A 12,500-nucleotide genomic window follows, 5' to 3' on the forward strand; every position below is an offset into this window, starting at 1 on the left:
GATATCTCTCTCTGTCATTCACTATCTCTCTTCATATATCTCTCTCTGTCATTCACTATCTCTCTTCATATATCTCTCTCTGTCATTCACTATCTCTCTTCATATCTCTCTCTCTGTCATTCACTATCTCTCTTCATATATCTCTCTCTGTCATTCACTATCTCTCTTCATATCTCTCTCTCTGTCATTCACTATCTCTCTTCATATCTCTCTCTCTGTCATTCACTATCTCTCTTCATATCTCTCTGTCATTCACTATCTCTCTTCATATCTCTCTGTCTGTCATTCACTATCTCTCTTCATATATCTCTGTCTGTCATTCACTATCTCTCTTCAGATATCTCTCTCTGTCATTCACTATCTCTCTTCATATATCTCTGTCTGTCAGGTCCTCTTCCTCCTCCACTTTTTCTCTCTGCTTCTATCTTTCTCTCTCTCTTTTTTAACCACTGTCTCACTCATCTTCTTCTGATCTACAGTACCTTATAGTATCAACCCTATCTCTCTCTCTCTCTCTCTCTCTCTCTCTCTCTCTCTCTCTCTCACCCACCCCCTCTCTCTCACCCCCTCACCCCCCCCCCTCTCTCTCTCTCCCTCATCCCCCTCTCTCCTACCCTCCCTCCCTCCCTCCCTCCCTCCCTCCCTCCCTCCCTCCCTCCCTCCCTCCCTCCCTCCCTCCCTCCCTCCCTCCCTCCCTCCCTCCCTCCCTCTCTCTCTCTAGTCTGGATGGATGGTGTTAATGCCCATCATCAGTAATGTGTGTGTTCCATCATCAGTAATGTCTGTTGTTTCCTACCAGCTGGGAGTCTCAGACCTAGTCTGTGTCCCAAATGGCACCATATATATATATATATATAGGTCACTATTTATGACCAGGGCCTTAGAAACATGATACTGTCTTCATAATTCTTCCATCCATCTATCCATTTTTGATTCACTCACTCACCCACCCATGTTTTCTTTCTGTGTCCGAGAGGTTTAAGGGTTGCCAGGCCAACCATTGGAATAGGTTGCCATTTGGGACGGAACCACTATCCATTACAACCACATGTCCAACATGGTCTGTCAGGATCCATTTGAGATGATCCCCTCCTCACACAACTGAACCATTGGAGACCCATTTAAAAGAGACACCACAGCTGAGATTGGCAATTAGGAGCCATATTATTTGAAATCAATTGACATTATGCGCACCACATGTAGATTATCAGCCAATCGCAGCCTGTCTGGTCTACAGACCAATTAGAGCAACACAATCCCTAGTGACATCATCTCTGGTCCCTCAAAACCACATACAGCACTCTACTGAATAATATATACGTGTGTGTGTGTGTGCGTGTGTGTGTGTGTGTGCGTGTGTGTGTGTGTGCGTGTGTGCGCGTGTGTGTGCGCACGTGTGTGTGTTTGTGAACTTTTATTTATTCAGGCGAGCCCAAATGAGACCAAGGTTTCATTTCCAATGGTGCCCTGAGGACAGAAAATAAATCAAATTCATAAAATATAAATCTACAAGATAGAACAACAAGATAGACTAACAAGATATAATAACCAGGAAGAATAACTAGATAGAGTAACTATATAGAATAACCAGCTAGAATAACCAGATAGAATAACCAGATAGAATAACAAGATGGAATGACCAGATAGAATAACCAGGTGGAATAACCAGATAGAATTTCCAGATGGAATAACCAGATGGAATAACCAGATGGAATAACAAGATGGAATAACCAGACAGAATAACCAGGTGGAATAACCAGACAGAATAACCAGGTGGAATAACCAGACAGAATAACCAGGTGGAATAACCAGATAGAATAACCAGATAGAATAACCAGCTAGAATAACCAGATAGAATAACAAGATGGAATGACCAGATAGAATAACCAGGTAGAATAACCAGGTGGAATAACCAGACAGAATAACCAGGTGGAATAACCAGACGGAATAACCAGATATAATTTCCAGATGGAATAACCAGATGGAATAACCAGATGGAATAACCAGATGGAATAACAAGATGGAATAACCAGACATAATAACCAGGTGGAATAGCCAGATAGAATAACCAGGTGGAATAACCAGACAGAATAACCAGGTGGAATAACCAGATAGAATAACCAGATAGAATAACCAGATAGAATAACAAGATGGAATGACCAGATGGAATAACCAGGTGGAATAACTAGACAGAATAACCAGGTGGAATAACCAGACAGAATAACCAGATGGAATGACCAGATGGAATGACCAGATGGAATGACCAGATGGAATAACCAGATGGAATAACCAGATGGAATAACCAGCTGGAATAACGAGATGGAATGACCAGCTGGAATGACCAGATGGAATGACCAGATGGAATAACCAGCTGGAATAACGAGATGGAATGACCAGCTGGAATGACCAGATAGAATAACCAGCTGGAATAACCAGATGGAATAACCAGATGGAATAACCAGATGGAATAACCAGCTGGAATAATGAGGTGGAATGACCAGCTGGAATGACCAGATGGAATGACCAGATGGAATAATCAGATGGAATAACCAGCTGGAATAACCAGATGGAATAACCAGCTGGAATAACCAGATGGAATGACCAGATGGAATAACCAGGTGGAATAACCAGCTGGAATAACGAGATGGAATGACCAGAATGACCAATGACCCTTTCTGAAAATTAATGCGTGATCCATATGGATTAGAGCTGTCTTTAACCCTTGATTTTTTATATGGGGCATGCTGATCTGCAACAGAGTTAAACTGAGAGGTAAAACATTTAAAGATCTGAATCAGAGATAGAGGACACACCCTCCCAGTCAGACATCCCTAGGTCATACAGGAAATGTTGCTCATTGAAAGTTATGACATGTCTTCGTGCATACCTCTAATGCAGGCAATGGAACAATAGTCACAATGTTAATCTATATTTGAACACCTGTTCTCATCCTTGGCCTCTGACCTGTAACCCCTGTCTGTAGTTAAATGGAGGAGCGGGACAGAAGCCGCTCCCCGTCCCGCAGGACCAGTCGGGTGGAGCAGGTGGTGGGGCGATGGCTACGACGCTCCAGGGATTCCAGCAGCAGGTTAGTACCAACCAGGCCAGCCACGGAACACGATTAGCATTGGGTTTGACTGGGTTAGCCAGGGATTCCAGCAGCAGGTTAGTACCAACCAGGGCGACCACGGAACACGGTTAGCTTTGGGTTTGACTGGGTTAGCCAGGGATTCCAGCAGCAGGCTAGTATTAACCAGGCCGGCTAAGGAACACGGTTAGCTTTGGGTTTGACTGGGTTAGCCTGGGATTCCAGCAGCAGGTTAGTACTAACCAGGCCGGCTAAGGAACACGGTTAGCTTTGGGTTTGACTGGGTTAGCCTGGGATTCCAGCAGCAGGTTAGTACTAACCAGGCCGGCCACGTAACACAGTTAGCTTTGGCATTAGGCCCGGCTAGTTTGGGTTTGACTGGGTTAGCCAGGGATTCCAGCAGCAGGTTAGTACTAACCAGGCCGGCCACAGAACACGGTTAGCTTTGGGTTTGACTGGGTTAGCCAGGGATTCCAGCAGCAGGCTAGTATTAACCAGGCCGGCTAAGGAACACGGTTAGCTTTGGGTTTGACTGGGTTAGCCAGGGATTCCAGCAGCAGGTTAGTACTAACCAGGCCGGCCACGGAACACGGTTAGCTTTGGGTTTGACTGGGTTAGCCAGGGATTCCAGCAGCAGGTTAGTACTAACCAGGCCGGCCACGTAACACAGTTAGCTTTGGCATTAGGCCCGGCTAGTTTGGGTTTGACTGGGTTAGCCAGGGATTCCAGCAGCAGGTTAGTACTAACCAGGCCGGCCACGGAATACGGTTAGCTTTAGGTTTGACTGGGTTAGCCAGGGATTCGAGCAGCAGGTTAGTATTAACCAGGCTGGCCACGGAACACGGTTAGCTTTGGGTTTGACTGGGTTAGCCAGGGATTCCAGTTGTCCTCCCCTTTGATTGGCTGATACCTTGTCCTTCTGTTGTACTCCCCTTTGATTGGCTGATACCTTGTCCTTCTGTTGTCCTCCCCTTTGATTGGCTGATACCTTGTCCTTCTGTTGTCCTCCCCTTTGATTGGATGACATCTTCTCCATTGGTTCCTTGATTCTGATTGTCTGCTACCTTGTCCTCTGGCTGATACCTGGTCTCTACCCCAATCAGAGAGCGTATCCTGGTAGATGGGAAGGCGGCTGTGGGGGGAGAGTCTAGCGGTCAGGACCAGAAGAACAGCTACCCGGTTAGACTGACCGTCCAGATCCTACGAGACCCCCTCCTCAACACTCATGGAATCACCCTGACACCTCAGACACCTATACTGGTGCAGGACATCACCCCAGGTAGGCTACATAAACATGACATAGGACTATCATAACCTGACATAGGACTATCATAACCCTGACATAGGACTATCATAACCTGACATAGGACTATCATAACCTGACATAGGACCATCATAACCCTGACATAGGACTATCATAACCCTGACATAGGCCTATCATAACCTGACATAGGACTATCATAACCTGACATAGGACCATCATAACCCTGACATATGACTATCATAACCCCGACATAGGACTATCATAACCTGACATAGGACCATCATAACCCTGACATAGGACCATCATAACCTGACATAGGACTATCATAACCTGACATAGGACTATCATAACCCTGACATAGGACTATCATAACCCTGACATAGGACTATCATAACCCTGACATAGGCCTGTCATAACCTGACATAGGACTATCATAACCTGACATAGGACCATCATAACCCTGACATAGGACTATCATAACCCTGACATAGGCCTATCATAACCTGACATAGGACTATCATAACCTGACATGGGGCCATCATAACCCTGACATAGGACTATCATAACCCTGACATAGGCCTATCATAACCTGACATAGGACTATCATAACCCTGACATAGGACTATCATAACCTGACATAGGACCATCATAACCCTGACATAGGACTATCATAACCTGACATAGGACTATCATAACCCTGACATAGGACTATATTGTGCTGTCATGAGCTTGGGACTGCTGGACAGATTAATTTAACAGTCAACATCTGATTAGAAAAACAGCAAGAGAAAAAAACAAACATATGGTTTCAGAGACTTGAAGATTTGATTTAATAACTTGGTTGGTTGGGTGGCAGAAATCAGACCAATTTAGTTATGCTGTTGAATTCAGGTGGCAGTCTTTTGACCAATCATCTTTTGCTAAACTGAGATCCTGGCAGTCTTGCTAGTCATTACTCAATCAGGTGCAGGATCCAACTACATCTTTAATCAAATGATTGAATCCGATTGTGATGTCATTGAGATTGACAGGCTGTACAGAAAAGGGAGGGGTTTTGTGTGGTTCCATAGGCTCCATTAGGGTTTGTGTTGTTAAGCCCAGGTGGAGACTGAGGGTGGGTCGCTAATGGCACCCGATTCCCTATATAGTGTACTTCTTTTGACCAGAGTCCTAGTAGTGCCCTATAGAGAATAGGGTGCCATTTGGGACGCAGTGAGAGGAGGGGGAAGGTTGCTGAGCTAGTGGAAGTATCGCTGGTGTGTGTGTGGTGGTGGTTACAGTAATGAGAAGAACGGTTCATGGGAGATCAATAGGACAACAATATGCTGTATAGTACCTACAGTAGGGCCCTGTGTGTATGGATGTGTATAGACTACCCTCACAGACCTACTGTATATAGACTACCCTCACAGACCTACTGTATATAGACTACCCTCACAGACCTACTGTATATAGACTACCCTCACAGAGCTACTGTATATAGACTACCCTCACAGAGCTAGTGTATATAGACTACCCTCACAGAGCTACTGTATATAGACTACCCTCACAGAGCTATTGTATATAGACTACCCTCACAGAGCTACTGTATATAGACTACCCTCACAGAGCTAGTGTATATAGACTACCCTCACAGACCTACTGTATATAGACTACCCTCACAGAGCTAATGTATATAGACTACCCTCACAGACCTACTGTATATAGACTACCCTCACAGACCTACTGTATATAGACTACCCTCACAGAGCTAGTGTATATAGACTACCCTCACAGAGCTAGTGTATATAGACTACCCTCACAGACCTACTGTATATAGACTACCCTCACAGAGCTAGTGTATATAGACTACCCTCACAGAGCTAGTGTATATAGACTACCCTCACAGACCTATTTTATATAGACTACCCTCACAGAGCTATTGTATATAGACTACCCTCACAGAGCTAGTGTATATAGACTACCCTCACAGACCTACTGTATATAGACTACCCTCACAGACCTACTGTATATAGACTACCCTCACAGAGCTATTGTATATAGACTACCCTCACAGAGCTAGTGTATATAGACTACCCTCACAGAGCTACTGTATATAGACTACCCTCACAGAGCTATTGTATATAGACTACCCTCACAGAGCTACTGTATATAGACTACCCTCACAGAGCTATTGTATATAGACTACCCTCACAGAGCTACTGTATATAGACTACCCTCACAGAGCTATTGTATATAGACTACCCTCACAGAGCTACTGTATATAGACTACCCTCACAGAGCTATTGTATATAGACTACCCTCACAGAGCTACTGTATATAGACTACCCTCACAGACCTACTGTATATAGACTACCCTCACAGAGCTACTGTATATAGACTACCCTCACAGAGCTAGTCTTACTGGGTTCCATAACGTGAAAGACATTACGGACAAAATACTTTACAATTTACATACATTGAATAACATGAACATGTAGTTTGTGTGCATCTTCCAGTTACAAACATGTCAGTACACACAACCAGTAGGTCACATGTCAGTACACACAACCAGTAGGTCACATCTCAGTACACACACACAACCAGTAGGTCACATGTCAGTACACACAAACAACCAGTAGGTCACATGTCAGTACACACACACAACCAGTAGGTCACATGTCAGTACACACACACAACCAGTAGGTCACATGTCAGTATACACAACCAGTAGGTCACATGTCAGTACACACAACCAGTAGGTCACATGTCAGTACACACACACAACCAGTAGGTCACATGTCAGTACACACACACAACCAGTAGGTCACATGTCAGTACACACACACAACCAGTAGGTCACATGTCAGTACACACACACAACCAGTAGGTCACATGTCAGTACACACACACAACCAGTAGGTCACATGTCAGTACACACAACCAGTAGGTCACATGTCAGTACACACAACCAGTAGGTCACATGTCAGTACATACACACAACCAGTAGGTCACATGTCAGTACACACAACCAATAGGTCACATGTCAGTACACACAACCAGTAGGTCACATGTCAGTACACACACACAACCAGTAGGTCACATGTCAGTACACACAACCAGTAGGGCACATGTCAGTACACACAACCAGTAGGTCACATGTCAGTACATACACACTACCAGTAGGTCACATGTCAGTACACACAACCAGTGGCTCACATGTCAGTAGACACACACAACCAGTAGGTCACATGTCAGTACACACACACAACCAGTAGGTCACATGTCAGTACACACAACCAGTAGGTCACATGTCAGTACACACAACCAGTAGGTCACATGTCAGTACATACACACAACCAGTAGGTCACATGTCAGTACACAAACCAGTAGGTCACATGTCAGTACACACAACCAGTAGGTCTCATGTCAGTACACACACACAACCAGTAGGTCACATGTCAGTACACACACACAACCAGTACGTCACATGTCAGTACACACACACAACCAGTAGGTCACATGTCAGTACACACACACACAACCAGTAGGTCACATGTCAGTACACACAACCAGTAGGTCACATGTCAGTACACACACACAACCAGTAGGTCACATGTCAGTACACACACACAACCAGTAGGTCACATGTCAGTACACACACACAACCAGTAGGTCACATGTCAGTACACACACACAACCAGTAGGTCACATGTCAGTACACACAACCAGTAGGTCACATGTCAGTACACACAACCAGTAGGTCACATGTCAGTACACACACACAACCAGTAGGTCACATGTCAGTACACACACACAACCAGTAGGTCACATGTCAGTACACACAACCAGTAGGTCACATGTCAGTACACACACACAACCAGTAGGTCACATGTCAGTACACACACACAACCAGTAGGTCACATGTCAGTACACACAACCAGTAGGTCACATGTCAGTACACACAACCAGTAGGTCACATGTCAGTACACACACACAACCAGTAGGTCACATGTCAGTACACACACACAACCAGTAGGTCACATGTCAGTACACACACACAACCAGTAGGTCACATGTCAGTACACACAACCAGTAGGTCACATGTCAGTACACACAACCAGTAGGTCACATGTCAGTACATACACACAACCAGTAGGTCACATGTCAGTACACACAACCAATAGGTCACATGTCAGTACACACAACCAGTAGGTCACATGTCAGTACACACACACAACCAGTAGGTCACATGTCAGTACACACAACCAGTAGGGCACATGTCAGTACACACAACCAGTAGGTCACATGTCAGTACATACACACTACCAGTAGGTCACATGTCAGTACACACAACCAGTGGCTCACATGTCAGTACACACACACAACCAGTAGGTCACATGTCAGTACACACACACAACCAGTAGGTCACATGTCAGTACACACAACCAGTAGGTCACATGTCAGTACACACAACCAGTAGGTCACATGTCAGTACATACACACAACCAGTAGGTCACATGTCAGTACACACACACAACCAGTAGGTCACATGTCAGTACACACAAACAACCAGTAGGTCACATGTCAGTACACACACACAACCAGTAGGTCACATGTCAGTACACACACACAACCAGTAGGTCACATGTCAGTATACACAACCAGTAGGTCACATGTCAGTACACGCAACCAGTAGGTCACATGTCAGTACACACACACAACCAGTAGGTCACATGTCAGTACACACACACAACCAGTAGGTCACATGTCAGTACACACACACAACCAGTAGGTCACATGTCAGTACACACACACAACCAGTAGGTCACATGTCAGTACACACAACCAGTAGGTCACATGTCAGTACACACACACAACCAGTAGGTCACATGTCAGTACACACACACAACCAGTAGGTCACATGTCAGTACACACACACAACCAGTAGGTCACATGTCAGTACACACAAACAACCAGTAGGTCACATGTCAGTACACACACACAACCAGTAGGTCACATGTCAGTACACACACACAACCAGTAGGTCACATGTCAGTATACACAACCAGTAGGTCACATGTCAGTACACACAACCAGTAGGTCACATGTCAGTACACACACACAACCAGTAGGTCACATGTCAGTACACACACACAACCAGTAGGTCACATGTCAGTACACACACACAACCAGTAGGTCACATGTCAGTACACACACACAACCAGTAGGTCACATGTCAGTACACACAACCAGTAGGTCACATGTCAGTACACACAACCAGTAGGTCACATGTCATTACATACACACAACCAGTAGGTCACATGTCAGTACACACAACCAATAGGTCACATGTCAGTACACACAACCAGTAGGTCACATGTCAGTACACACACACAACCAGTAGGTCACATGTCAGTACACACAACCAGTAGGGCACATGTTAGTACACACAACCAGTAGGTCACATGTCAGTACATACACACTACCAGTAGGTCACATGTCAGTACACACAACCAGTGGCTCACATGTCAGTACACACACACAACCAGTAGGTCACATGTCAGTACACACACACAACCAGTAGGTCACATGTCAGTACACACAACCAGTAGGTCACATGTCAGTACACACAACCAGTAGGTCACATGTCAGTACATACACACAACCAGTAGGTCACATGTCAGTACACACACACACAACCAGTAGGTCACATGTCAGTACACACACACACAACCAGTAGGTCACATGTCAGTACACACACACAACCAGTAGGTCACATGTCAGTACACACACACAACCAGTAGGTCACATGTCAGTACACACACACAACCAGTAGGTCACATGTCAGTACACACACACAACCAGTAGGTCACATGTCAGTACACACAACCAGTAGGTCACATGTCAGTACACACACACAACCAGTAGGTCACATGTCAGTACACACAACCAGTAGGTCACATGTCAGTACACACACACAACCAGTAGGTCACATGTCAGTACACACACACAACCAGTAGGTCACATGTCAGTACACACACACAACCAGTAGGTCACATGTCAGTACACACAACCAGTAGGTCACATGTCAGTACACACACACAACCAGTAGGTCACATGTCAGTACACACACACAACCAGTAGGTCACATGACAGTACACACACACAACCAGTAGGTCACATGTCAGTACACACACACAACCAGTAGGTCACATGTCAGTACACACACACAACCAGTAGGTCACATGTCAGTACACACAACCAGTAGGTCACATGTCAGTACACACACACAACCAGTAGGTCACATGTCAGTACACACACACAACCAGTAGGTCACATGTCAGTACACACACACAACCAGTAGGTCACATGTCAGTACACACAAACAACCAGTAGGTCACATGTCAGTACACACACACAACCAGTAGGTCACATGTCAGTACACACACACAACCAGTAGGTCACATGTCAGTATACACAACCAGTAGGTCACATGTCAGTACACACAACCAGTAGGTCACATGTCAGTACACACACACAACCAGTAGGTCACATGTCAGTACACACACACAACCAGTAGGTCACATGTCAGTACACACACACAACCAGTAGGTCACATGTCAGTACACACACACAACCAGTAGGTCACATGTCAGTACACACAACCAGTAGGTCACATGTCAGTACACACAACCAGTAGGTCACATGTCATTACATACACACAACCAGTAGGTCACATGTCAGTACACACAACCAATAGGTCACATGTCAGTACACACACACACAACCAGTAGGTCACATGTCAGTACACACACACACAACCAGTAGGTCACATGTCAGTACACACACACAACCAGTAGGTCACATGTCAGTACACACACACAACCAGTAGGTCACATGTCAGTACACACACACAACCAGTAGGTCACATGTCAGTACACACACACAACCAGTAGGTCACATGTCAGTACACACAACCAGTAGGTCACATGTCAGTACACACACACAACCAGTAGGTCACATGTCAGTACACACAACCAGTAGGTCACATGTCAGTACACACACACAACCAGTAGGTCACATGTCAGTACACACACACAACCAGTAGGTCACATGTCAGTACACACACACAACCAGTAGGTCACATGTCAGTACACACAACCAGTAGGTCACATGTCAGTACACACACACAACCAGTAGGTCACATGTCAGTACACACACACAACCAGTAGGTCACATGACAGTACACACACACAACCAGTAGGTCACATGTCAGTACACACACACAACCAGTAGGTCACATGTCAGTACACACACACAACCAGTAGGTCACATGTCAGTACACACAACCAGTAGGTCACATGTCAGTACACACACACAACCAGTAGGTCACATGTCAGTACACACACACAACCAGTAGGTCACATGTCAGTACACACACACAACCAGTAGGTCACATGTCAGTACACACAAACAACCAGTAGGTCACATGTCAGTACACACACACAACCAGTAGGTCACATGTCAGTACACACACACAACCAGTAGGTCACATGTCAGTATACACAACCAGTAGGTCACATGTCAGTACACACAACCAGTAGGTCACATGTCAGTACACACACACAACCAGTAGGTCACATGTCAGTACACACACACAACCAGTAGGTCACATGTCAGTACACACACACAACCAGTAGGTCACATGTCAGTACACACACACAACCAGTAGGTCACATGTCAGTACACACAACCAGTAGGTCACATGTCAGTACACACAACCAGTAGGTCACATGTCATTACATACACACAACCAGTAGGTCACATGTCAGTACACACAACCAATAGGTCACATGTCAGTACACACAACCAGTAGGTCACATGTCAGTACACACACACAACCAGTAGGTCACATGTCAGTACACACAACCAGTAGGGCACATGTTAGTACACACAACCAGTAGGTCACATGTCAGTACATACACACTACCAGTAGGTCACATGTCAGTACACACAACCAGTGGCTCACATGTCAGTACACACACACAACCAGTAGGTCACATGTCAGTACACACACACAACCAGTAGGTCACATGTCAGTACACACAACCAGTAGGTCACATGTCAGTACACACAACCAGTAGGTCACATGTCAGTACATACACA

At 45.3% G+C, this 12,500-nt stretch overlaps 1 protein-coding gene across 1 annotated transcript in view; it reads left to right on the forward strand.

Annotated features, from left to right (window-relative positions):
- The window catches only part of LOC116360071 (FERM and PDZ domain-containing protein 1-like), a 69,342-nt gene that overhangs the window by 8,635 nt on the left and 48,207 nt on the right, over positions 1–12,500 (forward strand). The window contains exons 2-3 of the mRNA XM_031814583.1: positions 2,984–3,088; positions 4,192–4,367. Of these exons, the coding sequence (XP_031670443.1) occupies positions 2,988–3,088; positions 4,192–4,367 (277 nt within the window). The 5' untranslated portion in view covers positions 2,984–2,987. The remainder of the gene's footprint in view (positions 1–2,983; positions 3,089–4,191; positions 4,368–12,500) is intronic.

Source organism: Oncorhynchus kisutch, unplaced genomic scaffold, assembly GCF_002021735.2.
Source record: "Oncorhynchus kisutch isolate 150728-3 unplaced genomic scaffold, Okis_V2 Okis07a-Okis12b_hom, whole genome shotgun sequence".
Classification (NCBI taxonomy): domain Eukaryota; kingdom Metazoa; phylum Chordata; class Actinopteri; order Salmoniformes; family Salmonidae; genus Oncorhynchus; species Oncorhynchus kisutch.